Source organism: Dipodomys spectabilis, unplaced genomic scaffold (genome assembly GCF_019054845.1).
Source record: "Dipodomys spectabilis isolate Male_0828 unplaced genomic scaffold, ASM1905484v1 ptg000069l, whole genome shotgun sequence".
In the NCBI taxonomy this organism is placed as follows: Eukaryota; Metazoa; Chordata; class Mammalia; order Rodentia; family Heteromyidae; genus Dipodomys; species Dipodomys spectabilis.
In genome coordinates, this window is record NW_024870746.1 from 19,743,813 (window position 1) to 19,766,434 (window position 22,622).

General features: G+C 48.8%; 1 protein-coding gene across 1 annotated transcript; it reads right to left on the bottom strand.

Annotated features, from left to right (window-relative positions):
• Window positions 1–1,035: 1,035 nt before the first annotated feature.
• On the bottom strand, window positions 1,036–6,883 carry LOC122109310 (cell wall protein IFF6-like). The gene is made up of 2 exons (XM_042681560.1): window positions 2,955–6,883; window positions 1,036–1,168 (listed from the first exon to the last, which is right to left on the bottom strand). The coding sequence occupies exons 1-2, from the start codon at window positions 6,881–6,883 to the stop codon at window positions 1,036–1,038; spliced, it is 4,062 nt and encodes a 1,353-aa protein (XP_042537494.1).
• Window positions 6,884–22,622: the final 15,739 nt, after the last annotated feature.

A 22,622-nucleotide genomic window follows, 5' to 3' on the forward strand; every position in this document is an offset into this window, starting at 1 on the left:
AAAATACTTGAGAGAACTTATGTCAATGCCTGTAACAGGTACTCGTGTGTGTGTGTGTGTGTGTGTGTGTGTGTGTGTGTGTGTGTGTGTGTGTGTGTGGTCTTGTATTTCACATGAGAAGTATTTTTGCACATCCATCTTAGAAATACAGAACCATTAAGAATAAAACTCTGTTCTGCTAAGAGGGATGTACACTGTGAAGAAGAGAGAACCAGACCCCCGAAAGAATATGTGTTTTGTCTAAGTTAGAGAAGCAATCATAGGAACAAGAACAGATGCAAACTTAACCTAGATGTAGTGACACAAATAGGAAAGAATGATCCATTGGACTAAGGTCCAGAAAAGACTTGGCTGAGGGAGTTGACCCTGAGGTATCTACAACTTGTATTTTATGGAACTGGAGGCCTTGGGATATCATGAACTACAATAAGGAAGAAGGGAAAGGAATAAACATATGGACAAAGGATTTTTATCCAATTACAAGAACTTTGTTTTTTATTGAGGAAATGGGACCAGTATAGACAGCAGGTGAATAGGAAAAGAAGGGAAAACATAGGACAAGGACAGGGACATCCCTGGAGCACAAGTGAAAGAAAAAGGAGCAAGTGACCAACAGAGGGCCCCGATTGACAGTGCTAGAGGCCTGGTAGGGAATGGACATCCAGACTAAACTCACCATCCCCCCAGGCAACACAGGCCTCCATTATTTTCCTAAGTCTCTCAAAGTAAACAGCTTCCTTTTGCCCAATTATCCTGCACTTCCCAGCAAATTGAAGCCCATTGCTGAGCTTAAATGGCTTTTCCAGGTCACTGGCCGCCAGCTAGGTTCAGTTCTCCCAGGGTCTGCTGGCCAGAGTTCAAGGTAATTCTTGGTACTGTTCTCCTTGTTGTTGTTAGCTGATCTAGGAGATTAGGTTGCTGTGGGATAATGTTCACGGACTTTGTTTGAGGCCATACAATCCAGTAAAAGGAGGAGCATGGATGTGAATTATTGAGGAAATCTCAGGTTCTCAATTCCCTCACCATTCTGATATGTCAAGAAACCTGAGAGGCCTCAGCACTGGGGTGCTGCAGCTGGGATTGAGCAGCCCTCGGTGTCTGCCACAGATTGAGACCCAAAGTCTGGGGCTCGTCTCCAGCCTTCAGTGTGATTTCCCCAAAAAATCTCCTGCCAATAGAAGAAACCCAACTCAGAAACCACACTCATTCTGGGCCCTGGGTGTATAGGTAGAAGGCAAGGAGGAGCGCAACATCTGCTTTCCACTGCAAGCGCCCAGGGGAGGCAAAGTCTTCCCTAAAGAGATGCTCAGCTGAAGTGTAGCTGCAGGAGGTATCACCCCTGGCCTTAGGGAGCTGTTATCCCACACACAAGCACACACACATGTGCCATGATTGTAATACCTAGAACAAAGTACAAGCAACTAGCACAAAGTACAAGCACAGTATAAATGCTGAGCTAGAGGCAAGAACAAATTAGACTACTATAGGAGATTGGCATAGAAGTCATCCACTCCTATGAGGTCTGCCTGTCAACCAGTGCAGAGCTGCACAAAGAATAGTAAATTTGAGCTTTGCCTGCTGGGTATTCTCAAGGAATCCTGTGGTCCCTTTCAGAATACAATGGTTGCAAGGATCTTCCTTGTCCATCCCTTAATTTTTAGTTTATTTTCTGGACTAGAGAAGGGGAAGGTGGAGAGAAAGGGAGAGTAGTCCAATAGTAGCCTGGTTGATCAGGTTAGCTTTGGTCATCAGAAGGAAGCGCAAGTGTTTGTTCAGGCTTGTTATCATACTCCACTGTGCTTTCTTGGGCAACAAAGATTGCTGAGCCTGTGTGTGTGTGTGTGTGTGTGTGTGTGTGTGTGTGTGTGTGTGTGTGTGTGTGTGTGTGTGTGTGTGTGTGTGTGCATGCTGGTACTACAGCTTCACTTCTGAGCCTGGGCACTGTCCCTTAGTTTTTTTTGTTCAAGGCTAGAGCTTTTTTTGTTCAAGGCTAGAGCTCTACCACTTGAACTATACTTCCACGTCTAGCTTTTTGGTGACTCACTGGAGATGAGTCTCAGACTTTTCTGTCCTGTCTGGCTTTGAACTTTAATCCTCAGATCTCAGCCTCCTGAGTAGCTAGGATTACAGGCATGAGCTGTTGGTTGACACTTGGCTATGAATCTTATGATATTTAAAAGCAGACTCTGAAGCTGGGTGCCAGTGGCTCACACCTGTAATCCTAGCTACTCCAGAAGCTGAGATCCGAAGATCATGGTTCAAAACCAGTCTGGACAGGAAAGTCCGTGAGACTCTTATCTCCAATAAACCACCCAGAAAACCAGTAGTGGCAGCGTGGCTCAAGTGGTCGAGCGCTAGCCTTGAGCTGAAGAGCTGAGGGACGGCACTCAGGCCCAGAGTTCAAGCCCCACATCCAACAACAACAACAACAAAAGCAGACTCTGATAAGCCTTGGGACTTGGGAAGGCTTTATGGAGGTCACATGAAGGTTGGATAGATTGTTGTTAATTTTGTTGTTGTTGTTGATGATGATGATGTTGCTGTTTTGAGACAAGGTTTTGCTGTGTAACTCAGGTTGGCCTCACAACCCTGCCTGAACATAGACTGCCACAGGAAGGGTAGCCAACGGAAGCTATACAGACTGTGGGCCTGCCTTCGCCTGAGTTTGTGTCAGACTTCTATTCCAAATCAGAGAAATGAACTAAAGTAACATTAAAAGGCATGAGGTAGAAGCCAGGCACTGTAATTGCCTGTAATCCTAGCTACTCAGGAGGCTGAGATGTGAGGATCGTGATTCAAAGCCTGCCTGGGTAGGAAAGTCTGTGAGACTCTCCTACTAACCATCAGGAGGAGGAAGTATAGGAGGAGGAGGAAGAAAAGAAAGAGGAGGTGGCAAAAATGGAGCTCTAGCCCAAGTGGTAGAGGGATAAACTTGAGCAAAAGAGCTCAGGGACCCAAGTTCTGAGAAGCAGCCAAGGTCCTCAGTGCTCCCAGCATCGCTGCTGCGGCTCTGTACCTCAGTGCTCCCAGCATTGGTGCTGCTGCTCTGTACCTCAGTGCTCCCAGCATCGCTGCTGCGGCTCTGTACCTCAGTGCTCCCAGCATCGGTGCTGCGGCTCTGTACCTCAGTGCTCCCAGCATCGCTGCTGTGGCTCTGTACCTCAGTGCTCCCAGCATCGGTGCTGCGGCTCTGAACCTCAGTGCTCCCAGCATCGCTGCTGCGGCTCTGTACCTCAGTGCTCCCAGCATCGGTGCTGTGGCTCTGTACCTCAGTGCTCCCAGCATCGGTGCTGCGGCTCTGTACCTCAGTGCTCCCAGCATCGCTGCTGCGGCTCTGTACCTCAGTGCTCCCAGCATCGGTGCTGCGGCTCTGTACCTCAGTGCTCCCAGCATCGCTGCTGCGGCTCTGTACCTCAGTGCTCCCAGCATCGGTGCTGCGGCTCTGTACCTCAGTGCTCCCAGCATTGGTGCTGCTGCGGCTCTGTACCTCAGTGCTCCCAGCATCGGTGCTGCGGCTCTGTACCTCAGTGCTCCCAGCATCGCTGCTGCGGCTCTGTACCTCAGTGCTCCCAGCATCGGTGCTGCGGCTCTGTACCTCAGTGCTCCCAGCATCGCTGCTGCGGCTCTGTACCTCAGTGCTCCCAGCATCGGTGCTGCGGCTCTGTACCTCAGTGCTCCCAGCATTGGTGCTGTGGCTCTGTACCTCAGTGCTCCCAGCATCGCTGCTGAGGCTCTGTACCTCAGTGCTCCCAGCATTGGTGCTGCTGTGGCTCTGTACCTCAGTGCTCCCAGCATCGGTGCTGCGGCTCTGAACCTCAGTGCTCCCAGCATCGCTGCTGCGGCTCTGTACCTCAGTGCTCCCAGCATCGGTGCTGTGGCTCTGTACCTCAGTGCTCCCAGCATCGCTGCTGCGGCTCTGTACCTCAGTGCTCCCAGCATCGCTGCTGCGGCTCTGTACCTCAGTGCTCCCAGCATCGGTGCTGCAGCTCTGTACCTCAGTGCTCCCAGCATCGCTGCTGCGGCTCTGTACCTCAGTGCTCCCAGCATCGGTGCTGCGGCTCTGTACCTCAGTGCTCCCAGCATCGCTGCTGCGGCTCTGTACCTCAGTGCTCCCAGCATCGGTGCTGCGGCTCTGTACCTCAGTGCTCCCAGCATCGCTGCTGCGGCTCTGTACCTCAGTGCTCCCAGCATTGGTGCTGCGGCTCTGTACCTCAGTGCTCCCAGCATTGGTGCTGCTGCGGCTCTGTACCTCAGTGCTCCCAGCATCGCTGCTGCGGCTCTGTACCTCAGTGCTCCCAGCATCGGTGCTACGGCTCTGTACCTCAGTGCTCCCAGCATTGGTGCTGCTGTGGCTCTGTACCTCAGTGCTCCCAGCATCGGTGCTGCGGCTCTGTACCTCAGTGCTCCCAGCATCGCTGCTGCGGCTCTGTACCTCAGTGCTCCCAGCATCGGTGCTGCGGCTCTGAACCTCAGTGCTCCCAGCATCGCTGCTGCGGCTCTGTACCTCAGTGCTCCCAGCATTGGTGCTGCGGCTCTGTACCTCAGTGCTCCCAGCATTGGTGCTGCTGCGGCTCTGTACCTCAGTGCTCCCAGCATCGGTGCTGCGGCTCTGTACCTCAGTGCTCCCAGCATCGCTGCTGCGGCTCTGTACCTCAGTGCTCCCAGCATCGCTGCTGCGGCTCTGTACCTCAGTGCTCCCAGCATCGGTGCTGCGGCTCTGTACCTCAGTGCTCCCAGCATCGGTGCTACGGCTCTGTACCTCAGTGCTCCCAGCATTGGTGCTGCTGTGGCTCTGTACCTCAGTGCTCCCAGCATCGGTGCTGCGGCTCTGAACCTCAGTGCTCCCAGCATCGCTGCTGCGGCTCTGTACCTCAGTGCTCCCAGCATCGCTGCTGCGGCTCTGTACCTCAGTGCTCCCAGCATCGCTGCTGAGGCTCTGTACCTCAGTGCTCCCAGCATCGCTGCTGCGGCTCTGTACCTCAGTGCTCCCAGCATCGCTGCTGCGGCTCTGTACCTCAGTGCTCCCAGCATCGGTGCTGCGGCTCTGTACCTCAGTGCTCCCAGCATCGGTGCTGCGGCTCTGTACCTCAGTGCTCCCAGCATCGGTGCTGCGGCTCTGTACCTCAGTGCTCCCAGCATCGGTGCTGCGGCTCTGTACCTCAGTGCTCCCAGCATCGCTGCTGCGGCTCTGTACCTCAGTGCTCCCAGCATCGCTGCTGCGGCTCTGTACCTCAGTGCTCCCAGCATCGGTGCTGCAGCTCTGTACCTCAGTGCTCCCAGCATCGCTGCTGCGGCTCTGTACCTCAGTGCTCCCAGCATCGGTGCTGCGGCTCTGTACCTCAGTGCTCCCAGCATTGGTGCTGCTGCGGCTCTGTACCTCAGTGCTCCCAGCATCGCTGCTGCGGCTCTGTACCTCAGTGCTCCCAGCATCGGTGCTGCTGCGGCTCTGTACCTCAGTGCTCCCAGCATCGCTGCTGCGGCTCTGTACCTCAGTGCTCCCAGCATCGGTGCTGTGGCTCTGTACCTCAGTGCTCCCAGCATTGGTGCTGCGGCTCTGTACCTCAGTGCTCCCAGCATTGGTGCTGCTGCGGCTCTGTACCTCAGTGCTCCCAGCATCGGTGCTGCGGCTCTGTACCTCAGTGCTCCCAGCATCGGTGCTGCTGCGGCTCTGTACCTCAGTGCTCCCAGCATCGGTGCTGTGGCTCTGTACCTCAGTGCTCCCAGCATTGGTGCTGCTGCGGCTCTGTACCTCAGTGCTCCCAGCATCAGTGCTGCGGCTCTGTACCTCAGTGCTCCCAGCATCGCTGCTGCGGCTCTGTACCTCAGTGCTCCCAGCATCGGTGCTGCGGCTCTGTACCTCAGTGCTCCCAGCATCGCTGCTGCGGCTCTGTACCTCAGTGCTCCCAGCATCGCTGCTGCGGCTCTGTACCTCAGTGCTCCCAGCATCGGTGCTGCGGCTCTGTACCTCAGTGCTCCCAGCATTGGTGCTGCTGCGGCTCTGTACCTCAGTGCTCCCAGCATCGGTGCTGCGGCTCTGTACCTCAGTGCTCCCAGCATCGCTGCTGCGGCTCTGTACCTCAGTGCTCCCAGCATCGGTGCTGCGGCTCTGTACCTCAGTGCTCCCAGCATCGCTGCTGCGGCTCTGTACCTCAGTGCTCCCAGCATTGGTGCTGCGGCTCTGTACCTCAGTGCTCCCAGCATTGGTGCTGCTGCGGCTCTGTACCTCAGTGCTCCCAGCATCGGTGCTGCGGCTCTGTACCTCAGTGCTCCCAGCATCGCTGCTGCGGCTCTGTACCTCAGTGCTCCCAGCATCGGTGCTGCGGCTCTGTACCTCAGTGCTCCCAGCATTGGTGCTGCTGTGGCTCTGTACCTCAGTGCTCCCAGCATCGGTGCTGCGGCTCTGAACCTCAGTGCTCCCAGCATCGCTGCTGCGGCTCTGTACCTCAGTGCTCCCAGCATCGGTGCTGCGGCTCTGTACCTCAGTGCTCCCAGCATCGCTGCTGCGGCTCTGTACCTCAGTGCTCCCAGCATTGGTGCTGCGGCTCTGTACCTCAGTGCTCCCAGCATTGGTGCTGCTGCGGCTCTGTACCTCAGTGCTACCAGCATCGGTGCTGCGGCTCTGTACCTCAGTGCTCCCAGCATTGGTGCTGCTGTGGCTCTGTACCTCAGTGCTCCCAGCATCGGTGCTGCGGCTCTGAACCTCAGTGCTCCCAGCATCGCTGCTGCGGCTCTGTACCTCAGTGCTCCCAGCATTGGTGCTGCTGCGGCTCTGTACCTCAGTGCTCCCAGCATCGCTGCTGTGGCTCTGTACCTCAGTGGAGGCAAAGGAGAGCGAGGCGCCCAAGTACTTTCTGTCCTGGGCCCTGCACGCCTCTATCTCCATGCACCCTGACTGCCAGAAGGACTGACTGCAGGAAGTCTGTCCCCATCCTCACTCCTACCTTTGTTTTTACCTCTAGGGTTTGTCAGTCCCTTCACCTGAAGGCAAGGCCTACCTCTTGACGTGGCCCTGTAGGATGGCTGCTGGGGAAATTCAGGGGAAATGAGGTTGTTAGCGTGCCCTCAGAGCAGATGTCTGAGAACATGTGGTCTGGCAGATGTTGTAAAGTCCCCTGGAATAATCTCCTTTCTTTGTTTCTGCTTCTCTTTGCTGTCTATCTACATCTGGATCTTTACTTCAAACTGTTGGGACTCCATTTAGTTGCTTGTTCTCTTTCCAAGTCATAGGAAGAACTCTGGGAAAAGGAGAGAGTCCAGGCTCCTGGTTTCATGATGATAGGATCCCAATAAAACAGGGGTCTGTACTTCTCAGGCTTCCAGTGTGAGTTTTTCTTTTAATTAATGTTTTTGTTTTTGCTAAATGAGGGTGCTGAGGGTGTACTTTGGTGGCAGAGTACTTTCCTATGCAAGACCATAGATTCAATTCTCAGCAATATAAAAATTAAATACATACATGTGATTGACATTTTATAATTTCATGAGACTTTTAAATAAATACATCTTGGACAGCAGGCTGGGAATGTGGCTCAGTGGTAGATTGCTTGTCTAGCATGCATGAAGCCCTGGGTTCAATGCCTGAGTACCACATAAACAGAAAAAGCCAAAAATGGCACTGTGGCTTAAATGATAGAATGCCAGCTTTAAGCAAAAGAAGCTCACGGACAGTGCCCATACCCTGAGTTCAAGCCCCAGGATTGGCAAAAAAAAAAAAAAAAGTACAGCAATGGGAATGGGAATATACTTACCACTGCTGAAACACACACTGACAATGTTAAAGAAAAAAATTGATGTTTAATGTATATTTTACCAGAATGAAAAAAAACTAAGGCATTCATTAGGAAAAATTTCTTGAGGGCTAGGAAGGTGGCTCAGTGGTAGAGCGCTTGCCTTGCATGCTGAAGCCCTGGGTTCGAATCCTCAGTACCACATAAGCAAAAAGAAAAAAGCCAGAAATGGCGCTGAGGCTCAAGTGGTAGAGCACTAGCCTTGAGCTGAAGAGCTGAGGGACAGCGCCAAGGCCCAGAGTTCAGGCCCCACGACCGGACCCCCCCCAAAAAAATTTCTTGAGTAGGTAAGATGATTTACAACTACATTTCTGCGAAACTCTGCTAATGGTCCTGGTGGAAATTTATTCTGCTGAGAAATTTAGAAGTGTCACCTGCACTCAGTCTACCTGACTTGACTCCAAAGTCAGGTAGACTTTGTGAGACCAAAGAATCAGACACTCCAACCTATGTACAAATAATCAGAAATTCAGAATTATTAGAGTCTGTGGGAAGTTCCCCTGGGCCCTGTGTTAGGTAAATTAAATAGGTAGGTTTAATTAGGTAGCCAATAAAGAGAACACCACGTGGTGTGCAGGCAGGAAGAGAAGTTTATTGTTTTACAGAACTGCTGCCCCTCCATGCATGGTGGAGATCACACCGTCAAAGGGGACAACCAACCATCCCCAAGCCAAGACTTACCTAGGCCAGGGACAGGAAGAGGTGTGGCCAGGTGGGGGAAAGATATGTCCACACTGAATCTGGATGTGACCTCAGGGCCTGGGACCCCCCCCCTTCCCGTCTGATGGGAGGTGTGAACACGGGTGACTCAGGATGTGACCTGGGAAGAGGGGAAGGTGACTGCTTCCAGGTGTGCCAGTTACTTAGGTAAAGCAGGTTCTGGGCAGAGACTTTATCAGGAAGTGGAGAGGCCAAGGCCGGCATGGCCCAGGACAGACCTTTCACCCTGTAAGAAAAGAAACAAGAAACTCAACAATCCAACAGGCTTTATTGGGGAGTGAAGTCTGGGAAGGGCAACCAAGTGTCCTTTCCCCCCTCCCCCACGCCTCTTACAACTAGGGTCTCTTTAAATAAACGGAAGGAATGAAGTCAGGTGGGGCCGATGGGAGCGGGGTGAGGAGGCAGCGAGCAATGAATGTTATTTTGACTGAGGAGTTTCAAGTTCTCAACAGAATCTGAGTCCACTGGGGCATCAGCCTCCCTTGTGGTTTTGGTCTTAGGCTCCCTTCTAAGACCACAGGGTATGTTTGTTCAGGGGACAGAGGAGAGGAGATGTTTCAGTGGGTCGGCAGCAAGGGTAGTTCTAAGATATGGCTATGGGAGGCTGGTGTTGGGGGGAAGGTGAGCGCTTTCATTTTAAGTCATTTTCCATCAAGCTCCGGGTGTTCCAACAAAGTATTGGCAAATTCTTCCACCTTTCAGGGTAGATTCCTACAATCTCGGAATAGTTAGATGGTCTTCCCAATACACCACTTCACGTCATTCCTGTCCCCATTCGCCATAATTACAGCTTGCAGCAGTGTGAATCATTACCCTGAGAACCCTCAACACAACCTTGTGAAAGAAACAGTTTAATTATCCCTACTTTACAAATTGAATAAAAAGAGATAGCGTGTACAGAGAGTTCTTTTTTTTTTAACCCTATTAAGGATTGAACCCAAGGCCAAGATCTCACACTTTCTAGTATATACTCTACCAGAGTTGTATCCTCAGCATTAAAAATTTTTAATTGTGGAAAAGTCCACATAATATACAATTTACTGCCTTAAAATATTATGAGTGTTTGTACATCCAGTCTGCAAGTTCTCAGATAATAACCCCTTCCCAGACTCTGGCCTCCACCAATGTTTCTGTTTCTACGTTCTCTGTCATGTAAGTGGAATCATGTGTTTGTCTTTTCGTAACTAATTTATCCATGTTGGAGCACATATCAGAACTTCCTAGAATGTCTGTTGTACAAACTGCCAGTGTCTCAGATGAATAATAATGTGTACAATACTGTGATTATTCTTAATGTCCCTGAACTGAACACTTAAAGATGGCTAAAATGGGGGCTGAGAATGTGGCTTAGTGGTAGAGTGTTTGCCTAGCATGCATGAAGCCTGGGTTTGATTCCTCAGTATCACATAAACAGAAAAAGCTGGAAGTAGCACTATGGCTCAAGTGGTAGAGTGGTAACCTTGAGCACAGAGAGGCTCAGGGGCAGTGCCCAGGTCCTGAGTTCAAGCCCCAGGACTGGCACAAAAAAAAAGATGACTAAAATGTAGCTGTGAGTGGTGGCACACACCTATTCTCTAAGCACCCATGAGACTGAGGAAGGAAGTTCATGAGTTTAAGGCTAGACTAGGCTACATGTTAAGACTTTATCTAAAAAAAAAAAAAAAGACAACTAAAGCATGAACAACAACAACAACAAAAAGAGGTTATTTGTCCAAGCATATAAAGTAGGTAAGTGGCATTTTATGTCCAAATAGTAGTCTCCCAGCTCAACCTTTCCTCTATTTGATGAGTCTTCTATACTGGTGGGTTCTTCATCCAAACATTCAGCCAACGCACTAGATAAAAACTTTAAAAAAAAAAATCCTGTTGCTGCTAAAGTGTACTATATATTTAGGCCTGCAATGATTGTACCTGTAACTGAATTTCACAAACATTTTTCCCTAGATAAGACAGTGTAACGACTATTTACATAGCATTTACACTGTATTAGGTGTTCTGTCAACTAGAGATGACTCTGCCTATACAGAAGAGTGTGTGGGCTGAGAAGGTGGCTCAGTGGTAGAGTGCTTGCTTCACTTGCATGAGGCCCTGGGTTCCATTCCTCAGCACCATAAACAGAAAAGGCCAGAAGTGGTGCTATGGCTTAAGTGATAGAGCACTAGCCTTGAGCTGAAGAGCCGAGGGACAGCGCCCAGGCCCAGAGTTCAAGCCCCACGACTGACCAAAAAAGAAGAAGAAGAAGATGAGGAGGAGGAGGAGGAGGAGGAGGAGGAGTGTGGGTAGGTTATATGTCAATACTATCATTGGATATTGGGAAATCAAGTGTCCTTAGATTTTGGAATGACAAGAAATCTTGGAACCAGTCTCCTGAGAATAATTACAGAGGACCACACGGTCCCTCCTAACAAAAGTTACACAGATGTGGAGCCTGTAATCCCGAGTCCTTCCATGAAATCTCAGAGGTTGTCAGCATGGTGGCAGACTCATATTTAGGGATTCATTATCAATAAGAATTGGCAGCCAGTGCTGGGCTTTCAATGGGAGAGAAATGTCAGATCCCACAGAATGTAGGCTGGGATGTACAGCTCAGACATTGCCTAGTGTGTGCAAGGTCTTTGGTTCCATCCTAGTACCATAAAAAGAGAGAGAAAAAAGGGAGAGGAATGAAAAGTGACGGTGGTGGATCTACCACCTCTTCCACCAATAGGCTGCTAGGCACTTGGGTCAGATGATGGGGGAAAATGGAAGAAGAAGCCACAGTGTACATGGAGGGCTGAGAGCCTCCATGGTTGGTCTGGGTGTGTGGAGGGCGGAGGCGGGGGGGGGGGCAGGGAGGGCATCCAGGACTGTTTCAGAAGCTTGTTGTGAGATGGTGTGCCAAGAGCCATGTCTAATGAGGGTTCTGGTGAGGCCACCAAGAGGAGGGCGTTCACATCCTCTCCCTCAATGGGGTTTCCTGAGAGAAGAGGAACAAGGAAAGAGAGCTGTCCCCGAGGGGCATCTGAGATGGAAAGAAACAAGAACAAAAGCTGTTCCTGGAAAATGAAGAGCACCAAGGTCTACAGATCATAGGACCTCTAGTCCCATACCTTCTCCAGTGTCTGGGATAAGACTGCATCCTGGCATGGGGGATAACATCCTCCCGAAATCACACTTTATCCCCTTTTCAGACAGAAATAGACTGCCATCTGAGAAAATGAGGTTGGGGCGGAGGGGCAGGGGACGGGAAGCCAGGCACTGGTGGCTAACAGCTGTAATCCTCAGGAGGCTGAGATCTGAGGATCACGGTTCAAAGTCAGCCCAGGCAGAAAAGTCTGTGAGACTCTTATCTCCAGTTAACCACCAGAAAACTGGAAGTGGCGCTATCGCTCAAGGTGGTAGAGCACTAGCCTTGAGTGAAAGAGCTCAGGAACAGCGCCCAGGCTCAGAGTTCAAGCCCCACAATTGACCCCCCTCCCCAAAAAGTATCTTCTGTAAGGGATTTTAAATAGTTTTCAAAAATCAAAACATCAAGAGCTTCATAAATTATAAGAACAGAAATCAGAAGGACTAGAAAACATACATATCTGAATATTAAGGTCGACTTTTTTGCTGGGATATCAGCTCTCTGACCCCAATTTATGAGCCCTATCAGGAAGCCAGGAGAGCATTGTAGGGCTAAAAATATTGCTTGTCTGGGCAGAGTTGAGAAAAAGGTCATTGTTCACTGGTGAGCTATCTATAGGGAAACAGAGACACTTAGTCGTTAGAACACATTGTGCAACAATCAATTCACAAGCTACATCAATTTCATTGGCATACAGTTGCCAAGCACTACTGATTTCGCTTGCTAGTCATGAGCAATTGGAAAACCATTTCTTTTATCCAACCTTAATTACTAGTATTAACCTTAATTAACTAGTGTTAACTAACACATTATACTCCACAGTAATATAGAGGTCGCAGAATTGCTGAGAGTGAAGCAGCTGGCTGTGGCTTTCAGAAGAGGCCTTGATGAAGGCACAAAAGAGAGCAAGAACAGATGCACGTGAGCTGCTGCAGGTGGTCAGAGTTGACACTAACCTAACACTGAGTTGCTGGGCTCTTGAGACACAATGGTATCAAAACAGGGAGCTAGCTCAAGGTTCAACGCTGGGTCAAAGCATCTACTTACGGGGTCTGGTCTATGGAAGGCAAGTGGTTCACTTCAAGCAGAGGGATCCAACTGAGCTGGAGTCCTGGGGCCTGAGTCTGGAGGGAGTTCATTGCTTATTAATCAATGGTCCAATGGCAATGATCTTGGTTGATGATGGTCGGTGTATGTTACTATACCCTAGTGTTAGGTGCCCCTCCTTTTATGTGATCCAGGTGAGGGCGGGGGTGTGTCCTTCCTTGGTTTGGTGTGTTCAATAAGGTCACAAGCCTGGCTTTTCTGACATGGATTTGATAGGACCAGGTATCCGTGTGTTCTTGGCTCAGTGTGATAAATTCCTAGGTGGTAATTTTTCATTTACATAATTATTCATGGGTGTGTTTCATCATTAGTGCTGGACAATTGGTGATTGTTTACTTGTCCAAACAAAATGTAAAGTCCTTCTGTCTCAGCATTTATGCTCCAAATGGAGCAAACTGCTGTTTTATAAAATGGAGTTATGCATGCCAGGCATGGTGGCTCATGTCTGTAATCCTAGCTACTTAGGAGGCTGAAATCTGAGGATCACAGCTTGAAGTCAACCCAGACAGAAAAATGTGAGACCCTTCTCTCCAAATAACCACCAAAATAAAGCCAGAAGCAGAGCTATGGCCCAAATGATACAACACTAGCTTTGAGCAAAAAAAAAAAAAAAAAGCTAAGGAACACTACCAAAGCCACGAATTCAAGTCCCAGTAACACACACACACACACACACACACACACACACACATGCACACGGAGTCATTCATGGCAAAGCATAACCTGAAAACAGTGACACATAATGTGGAGTATTTTCAAGCAGATCATTTGATTTCCACAAATCAAATTTGTGGAAAACACCTATACCTAGCTACTCAGGAGGCTAAGATATTGAGGATCATGGGTCAAAGCCAGCCCAGGGAAGGAAAGTCCATGAAAATCTTATCTCCAATTAACCACAAGAAAACCAGAAGTGGCACTGTGGCTCAAAGTGGTAGAGCACTAGCATTGAGTGGAAAAAGCAAAGGGACAGCGCCCAGGCCCCGAGTTCAACCCCCACCAAAAATAAAAGTGTAGAGCAGACAAGGCGGGGGCCACTTGCACACTCCATCCCAGGGAAGGCCACCAGCCCCTCAGGACCTTGTCCCAGCAAGCAGATGTGCCAAACTGGCCCAGATGTCTTCCTCTGGGAAAGGATGACACGGAGGTATTCAGTCAGAGACACTACCACCCCGGGGGAGGTTTGGGCTTCCTAAAGAGGCTGTGCCTCCCCTTCCAAGTGGGAGGAGGCAGTGAGTATCGGGCCTATTACCCATGCTGCCAGCCCTGGGAGTCTAGTCACATGTTGCCATTTCCCAGAAGAGCAGTGAGGCAAGCTGCACTAGTTTGGAAACATGCAGCGTGTGTTTGCACAGCTGCCTTGGACCATCTGCCCGGGGCAGCATGGCTGTCCCCAGCTCTGGAAGAGAAGATTCAAGATGCTTAAAGAGACAAATAGTCCAAAAGGTAACAGAAACACTGAAGACTGTAGTCACCACCTTTCTTGCTTATGGGAAAATGAAGCAGCCCTTTCTGTCACACACACACACACACACACACACACACACACCTGTTTAGCATGTCACCTTCCTATGTTTTCTCCTTTCCCCCCAAGGTCAATACCCTTGTTTAGATCACACAGGAGGCACTAAAGGCTACCAGGCTTAGTGTGCCTGGTGTCTGATGATGATCTGCATATGTAACCCGATCCAATAAGTCACAGTGCTGGGAAGTAAAGGCCTAGATTCCTGACTTTGTTCCACAAGTCCTCAGGTCCAGGAGGCACGCAGCCCTGGAGCCTAGGCAGCCGACAGCCTCAGAACTGCAGACCTGCCCAGCACAGGGCCAACCAGACTGAGCTTTGTGACAACTCCTTGTGTTCTAGTGGATTGGGTAGATAAGCTCACTCTCAGCAGGCACCTAGGAAAATATACATGAGAGGAAAATTATAACCAGCTCATGTTTTTGGTATTTGTGCCAGGTCTCTGACACTTGACATGTATTACTTAATCTAATCTTGGCAACTTTAGAAGTTGGTCCTAGAAGTTAGGTGCTATTTTTATATACACACACTTCCTCTTAACGATAAGAGAACTAAGCCCAGTACTGGTGGCTCAAGTCTGTCATACTTGCCACTCTGGAGGATTTTTATTTGAAGCCAGGGGGCGGGAAAGTCCTGGAGACTCTTATCTCCAATGAACTTCCAAAAAGTGTAGAGTAGAGCTGCAGCTCAAGTGGTAGAGCACCAAGGCCAAGAGCCCAAGATAGGCCCAGAACAAACAAACAGATAAGTGAACTAAGCCACAGTAATCCAGAGACAAATTCTCATAGGAGTCTCTTTGCCCTCAAACCACATTTGTAGTTTCCAGCCACCTCCCTGGCCACCATTCCTGAAACCCAGGACTCTACTCTGCCTGGAGTTCCTGACTCAGTAATTCTAGATGGGCCAGAATCTGCTTTGCTCAAGAGCTGTCCTCCAGGACTTCTGGTCAGGAAACCACCCTTTAGTAGCCATGTCCGAGACTAAACATGGGGCCCACCCATCCTACCGACCATCTGGATCATTACATACCTCTAGTGTTGTCTTCATCCAGCAAATGTAGCCTTACAAATGGGTGTCACATGCCCCTGCCAACTCAGCCAGGAAGACCCCGTCCACCCTGATGCCCACAGCGATGTCCAAAGTACATAATTCTTTTTCTTTTTCTTTCTTTTTTTTTGCCAGTTCTGGGGCTTGCACACTGGTGCCTGGGCACTGTCCTTGAGCTTCTTTTGCTCAAGGCTAGCACTCTACCATTTGACTCACAGTGTCACATCTGGCTTTTTCTGCTTATGTGGTACCAAGGAATCAAACCCAGGGCTTCATGCATGCTAGGCAAGCACTCTACCACTAAGCCACATTCCAGCTCCCAAGGTGCATAATTCTTTAGAAGACAACAATGTTTTGCAGTGCAGAGAGGCTGTTCATGCATAACTTGAGCCATCCCAGCCTCCTGTGAAAATGCTGGCTTCTAAACTGGCTGGATTCAGGTTTGCCTGTGAGCAAGGACACCCACCCACCCACAGTGTGGCTGCTATGTAATATCTCACCCTTCTGGTATCCCCTCTAGGGATGCTGGCCTAGGAAACTACTGCTTCAGGAAGCCAAGGACACTGGTGACCACAAACATGGCTTGGGGACAAACAGACTTCCTCTTGTCTGGGAATCGGCCTATAGATCAATGAGGCTTGTTGTCTTATCTTTAATGGAGTGTATCCATATAAAAATAGCACCTCACTTCTAGAATCAACTTCTAAAGTTGTAAAGATTAGATGAAGTAATCCTTGTCAAGTTCCTGGGTGGGAATCCATGAACTGGTTATGATTTTACTGTAATGAAGAGTGTGCTACCTACCCAAAACATCGGAACTCAAGGAGGCGACCAAAAAATCCTAATGCCTAGTTCTTCAGGAGGCTGAGATCTGAGATCATGGTTCAAATCCAGCCAGAAAATTTTGTGAGACTTTTATCTCCTATTAACCAAAATGGCAGAAGTAGAGTTGTGGCGCAAGTGGCAGAGTGCCAAGCTTCATTGAAAAAAACTAAGAGATTACCTCCCAGGCCCTGTATTTATGCACATACACCCACCCACACACACACACACACACACACACACACACACACACACACACACACACACACACACACACACAGCCCTCATGGTACCCATTCTGTCATGGCAGCACTTTTCACTACTTGTTGTATACTGAGTCAGCTTTGTGTAGTTACTAGCTGACCTCTCCTCCCACTGTAGTGAATGCTCCCCAAGAAGAACCCTCACAGTGTACAGCACCTACCACAGCAGGCAGCACACAAGGTGGGGACAAGAAAAACAAATTCAGTGAACAACAACAAAAATAAACGGACAGACGGACAAGCAGACAAGAGAAAGAACAAATGCAGATAGAGAAACCCCATGGCCAAAGCCACAGGCGCTGGGCCCAGCTCTCTTCCCAAGCTCTCCTGCTTCAGCCTCCAAAGCTGCTGCAGGAAGGGATCATGCTTGAATTTCAGACTTCTCTTTCCAGAGCTTCCCTTTTTTGGTATATAGATGATATATCCCCACCTTGCTACCTTCTTCCTGTGGCACACATTTCTGGGGTGCTAACACAGTGGGGGGTAGAAATTCTGGGGCCTCCATCTTCTCTCATGCTCTTCTGCACCTGATCCTTCCTTCCAAGGCCATTACCATCCAAGCATTACCATCCAGGTCAAGGCAGGTGGGGACATTCCTAACTTGGTTTACTCAGCCTCCAAACCCTCACCTTAATATGTATCCAAAAAAGCTCACTTATTGGAGAGCAAGTGCCAGTCCCATCGTGATGACTGGGCTTGGATTCATCAGCACAAGAGCTTCGCAAAGTCATGAAGGCAGAGATCACTGTCCCCACACAGCTCCCCGGCTGGCCCACCTCTCTGTGGCCATCTTGTCACTTCTGCCCATGCCTTCCTCTGGCCGCCTCATTCATGCCCGCTTCTGTGGCTCCCACTATCAGGCAGCAGCTGATGATCTTAAGTGTCTGGGTGAGTGAGAAGTTAAAGGTGTTAGGAGGAGTAGGGTGCTCAGAAAGGCCCCCTCCCCCCAACACACATACACCTTGGCTCCACCCACATCTTCCCCTGTGCATCTCCTTTCCTGACTCTTCCTGAGTTGCATCCTTTTATAACAATCCAGGAACTGTAGGTAGTGGCTTATTGTGGTTATGAATCACTCTAGCAAACTGTGAGACCCCTGGCAGGGGGGAGGGGGGAGGGGAGGGGATATGGCAACTCTCAATTTATACTTGGCTGGTCAGAAGGGCAGGAAGCCCTGGGTTTTGACTTGCAGGACTTAACCCCTGAGCCAGGTTGGAGAGGGTGGGAATTGGATTACATTGTGGGATGCTCCGCTGGGAGTGGAGGCTTACCCAGTGTGGGAAAAAACAAAAACAAGACCATACCGCTAGTGCAGAAATGTGTGAGTGCAAAGAGACTGTGTGTTTTGTTTCCCCCACTCCAGACTTCACTTCCTAGCTCACTCCTATTTGACCTTCAAAACCCAATTGAAGGGTCTATTTCCTTGGCAGCCTTCCTTGATTCCCAAGGCAGGAAGGAGGTGTTGCTTTCTGTGTACTTACCTCTTCAAAGCAGTGAAGGTGCCACTTGGCCATCATGATGGATTTTATTTTTCCCAGCACAGCCAGGCTCTGCGTGTCAGAGGGCAGAGCCATGTCTTGAGCCTTGGGTCTTGAGCTTTGGATCCTGAGCTCTGAGAGCCCACTTGGAACAGCACTTGGAGAGAAAAAGTCCCACCGCCCATGGGCTGTGACTTTCACCTCCCTGGGTTCTTCTCAAAGTCAGATCCAAACAGGTGGAGAGAACTGGAATTGAAAAGAGAGAAGGGATCAGAACCAATCACTCCCAGGTTGGGCAAACAAGTCCCTAGTCCCTTTCAGGAACATCTCTGTCCATAAAAAGCAGCAATTTGCTGCTGTTACTGTTCCAGTAATTGGGTCAGTGTGGTTCTATAATCAGACATTGTGTCGTCTCTAAGCCTCCCAAAGGTTTCCAGTTCTCTAGAGTCCAGTATCACAATCCATAGCCCTCCTCCCCCCAAATATACCAGCCTAGCGATTGAGAACAGCGTTGTCCCTATTCTCCTTGGATGGCGCCCCCTCGTGGTGACAGACAACATGGCAAAGAGGGCAGGTCTGATCAGGACTGGTTCTTCTCGGAGGATTCTCCTAGAACCACCTGAGGGCATTCCCAAAATCACAATTACACCCTTTCTAGAGACCTTGGGTGAGGAGGACGGAGGTGTAGCCCCAGTATTAAACACACATAACACACACACACACAAATTGAGAACTGTAGAGTATTGAGCTTGATGGTGAGGTCTTACAAATAACTTTTTGGCTAATAATTGTTAAGGTGCCAACATTTTCAAATTTTTGTCTGTCTTAAATCAGTAACTTAGAGCAGGCTTAAGGCATTCCTCTAGCTCTCCTTTTCTGCTGCATACTCAGAAAAGACAGACATTATGGTGTTTGGGCACTATACACTTGCAGGCTTCCTCAGATTTTCAGAATTCAGTCACTGATATCTGTTCCGAATGAGAAGTTTCCATGTACTGTAGTGCCTTGCTGCCCTCCCAAAAGCTCTGGGCCAGGTTGTAACGTGTGTGTGTGTGTGTGTGTGTGTGTGTGTGTGTGTGTGAGAGACTTCTCTGGTCTTTCTTCCTATAAAGCCACAGGATTCACAGCATTTGAGTATTCAAACATAAGGGATCTACTCTAATGACTTTACTTCACCTCACTCACCTCTAAACAGCCCGATCAGATTACATGTCCATCCCCTTATGAAGATTAGACTTTCACGTGAGTTTGTAGAGCTATAAGCCACGTTCACGCATAGCAAGGATAGAAATGATGGAGATGGTTTTCAGCCTTCTCTATTGTGCCATCCAAGGACCAACTGCATGTGACATGGGCGAGACTACAGAGAGCTTCCAGAGGCAAAACGACCAACGCTTCTGGTTTCCTGGGGCTGGGAGCTTCCCAGAATGCAAACTTTCAGGATGGAAATGTGGGACAGGCCCAGGCTTGGTTACCTTGTGCTACAAACATAGCATGATAGGATTAGGTGAAGTGAGTATTGAAAGGCACGCCTGGAGACCACTCGAGGATCTTCACAGGAAAACAGCATGACAGGCTTCCCTAGTGTGGGAAGAGTGCTTTGAAAGCCCCGAGGATTGGGAGAGAGCAAGGGAAGGGTGACATTGTAAAATCAAAATGTACTCATTGCTGACGTTTATAACTGTAAACCCTCTGTATATCACTTTTATAATAACAATAAACATGTTAAAAAGAGGGGCTGGGAAGGTGGCTCAGTGGTAGAGTGCTTGCCTCACATGCATGAGAGCGTGGGTTCGATTCCTCAGTACCACATAAGCAGAAAAAAGCCGGAAATGGCACTGTGGCTCAAGTGACAGGGCACTAGCCTTGAGCTGAAGAGCTGGGGAACAGCGCCCAGACCCAGAGTTCAGCCCCCATGACCAAAAAAAAAAAGAAGAAGTTAAAATGAAACACCAAGGACAGGGACATTAAACTCACGGTGGTCATCCAGTAGGCTCAGATTGGCTAAGCTTTGAGCAGGATGTGAAAGAAAAGCAATCAGAAAATGACCCAAAGCTAGACTGAGGGGAAGTCAGCTTTGGTTAGCATTGATTTCATGAGAAGCCTTTCATTCTGAGTTGTCAGACCTACCAAGCCATTAAAATCAGTTTTGAATGTATGCAACTAGATTTGTGTAACATATTTATATTTACTTATTTTAGGACCTTTCTTCTTCCTCCTCCTCCTCTTCTTCCTCCTCCTCCTCCTCTTCTTCCTCCTTTTCTTTCTCCTCCCTCCCCTCTTCCTCATTTTTCCTCTTCCTCTTCTTTCTCTTTTTTCTCTTCCTTCTCCTTTCCTGGCTCACACTCCATGCTCCAGCCCAGAAACCACTCTAGCAATACTGTTCCATGTCTCAGACTTCAGGGAGGAATTCAGCCTGAAGAAGCCCTGTGGGTCTTCCTGTAAGGAACTAGACTCCATGAGTACATTGGAAGCTCTCAGGTACTGACAAACTAACTACTACTTGAAACAGTACATTAGGAGATATCCACATTTGGTAAAGAACAAAATTCTTAAAGTTCAAAGATCAGTTGAGCCTTTTTTCTTTTTCAGGTTTTTTTTCTTTTCTATTTTTGGCAATCTTGGGGCTTAAAGCAGGGCCTGGGCACTGTTCCTGAGCTTTTTTTCCTCTCAAGGCTAAAGCTCTACCACGTTGAACCACAGCACAATTTCCAGTTTTCTGATGGTTAATTGGAGATATGAGTCTCAGGGTCAAAGCCCAGGTTGGCTTTGAACTGTGATCCTCAGATTTTGGCCTCCTGAGTAGCTAGGATTACAAGAGTGAACCACCAGCTCACTTCTTTCAAGTTTTGATGAATTTTTACTGCTGGGCCATTATAGCTCACGTCTATAATCCTAGCTTCTTCAGTAGGCGGAGATCTGAGAATTGCAATTTGAAGTCAGCCTCAGGCAGGAAAATTGATGAGACGCTTCTCAAATTAACCTGAAAAAAGCCAGAAATGGGCCTGTGGCTCAAATGGTAGAGCACCCTCCTTGAATAATAAAGCTAAGGGACAGTGCCCAAGCCCTGAGTTCAAACCCCAGTGTCAGACAAAAATAAATAATTTACTTATTTATTTCTGGTTCTAGGGATCAAACCCATGGCCTCATGCATGTTAAACATGTGTTCAACCACCAAGCTACACCCTTAGTCCCAAATGCTTTCGTTTTGGGAGGTTTTAGATTTATGAAGCACTCAAGAAGAGAGTATAAGGAGTTTCTTTCTCTCCTGGGAGCCCTCTCTCATTTCCTGTTGGAGCAGGCTTTGCTGTGGTCTTTTTGTTCTGTTTTTATATGATTCTCCTGCCCCATTTGTTTTGTGGTGGACACATAACTCACACGGCTGACAATGGGGAGACTGCAGCTTTTCTATTTGTCAAAACAACTCTCATCACCGCTGTACCCTTCCCTCTGTGTGCACAGACACACACAGGCCACCCAGCGTGCAAGGCGCACACCCAGGAGCCTAGAGAAAAAGAGGCCTGGGAAACAGCAGCCAGGAATTCAGAGCCTAACTGTATTAATGAATAGCTTGATTAAAAGCACATACGCATTATTTTTGCTGTAAGCCTTGTACTCTCAGCAGCGACATGGTTTAGTAAAAAGAAAAAGAGAGCACAGAACAAAACAACAAAGAAAAAGGAACAGCTCTCTCCCTCTGACCCTTGACTGCTTGCCCAAATAATTAGTGTGCTCTGGGAGCGAGGCAAGAATACTTTAAAGAAAGTAACATCCTGGGAAAATAACTCCTCTTGGCAGAGGACACGTTTAAGGGAGAAAACTTACCTTGGGGACGGACACCTGTCTTAGTGAGATTATGTGACCCTAGCCATCCTTGGCTTCAAGAAGATGCCTAAATATCAATGACCCAAGACCAGCCCGGAAATTTCTGGGCCCAACTAACAAAATAGTATAACAGCAAGGATCTATTTTTTTCTTTCTTTTCTTTTTTTTTTTTTTGCTAGTCCTGGGGCTTGAACTCAGGGCCTGGGCGCTGTCCTGAGTTTCTTTTGCTCAAGGCTAGCACTCTACCACTTGAGCCACAGCACCACTTCACCTGGGGCTTTTCCCATTTATGTGGTACTGAGGAATTGAACCCAGGGCGTCATGCATGCTAGGCAAGCACTCTACCACTAAGCCACATTCCCAGCCAAGAAGGATATTCTTAGGAGAGCAACACAAAGACACAATGCTTAAAATAATATTTATTATATAATATGACATCAGTCTTTGGGAGGGTAAGGGGGCAGAGAAATGGAGGGACAAAGGGGAAACAAATGCAGCAGTGGTACTCACTAGATTGAAAATGAGGGCTGGGAAGGTGGCTCAGTGGTAGAGCGCTTGCCTTGCATGCTTGAGGCCCTGGGTTCGATTCCTCAGCACCACATAAGCAAAAAAAGAGAAAAAAGCCGGAAGTAGCACTGTGGCTCAAGTGGTAGAGCACTAGCCTTGAGCTGAAGAGCTGAGAGACAGTTCTCAGGCCCAGAGTTCAGGCCCCACGACCGGGCGCCCCCCCAAAAAAACACACAAAATGAGCTAACTTGTGGGTGTGGATGGAGTTTAGGGTGGGGGGAAGGCGGGACTGGGAGAGAGTGAGGGAAGGGATGACAATGTACAAAAAAAAAAATGTATTACCTGACTTATGTAACTGTGACCAGACCTCTTATATCACCTTTATAATAATGATAAAAAGTAAAAAAAATTAAAAATGATGAAATATACCAGCTATTGGAA

What these genes read in the sequence shown, in the direction of transcription:
- LOC122109310 (XM_042681560.1), bottom strand. Translation starts at nt 6,883, where the DNA reads ATGGAGATAGAGGCGTGCAGGGCCCAGGACAGAAAGTACTTGGGCGCC. An exon ending in GGCTGCTTCTCAGAACTTGG is followed by an intron (nt 1,169 to 2,954) that starts GTCCCTGAGCTC and finishes TTCTATTGGCAG; the next exon opens with GAGATTTTTTGGGGAAATCA.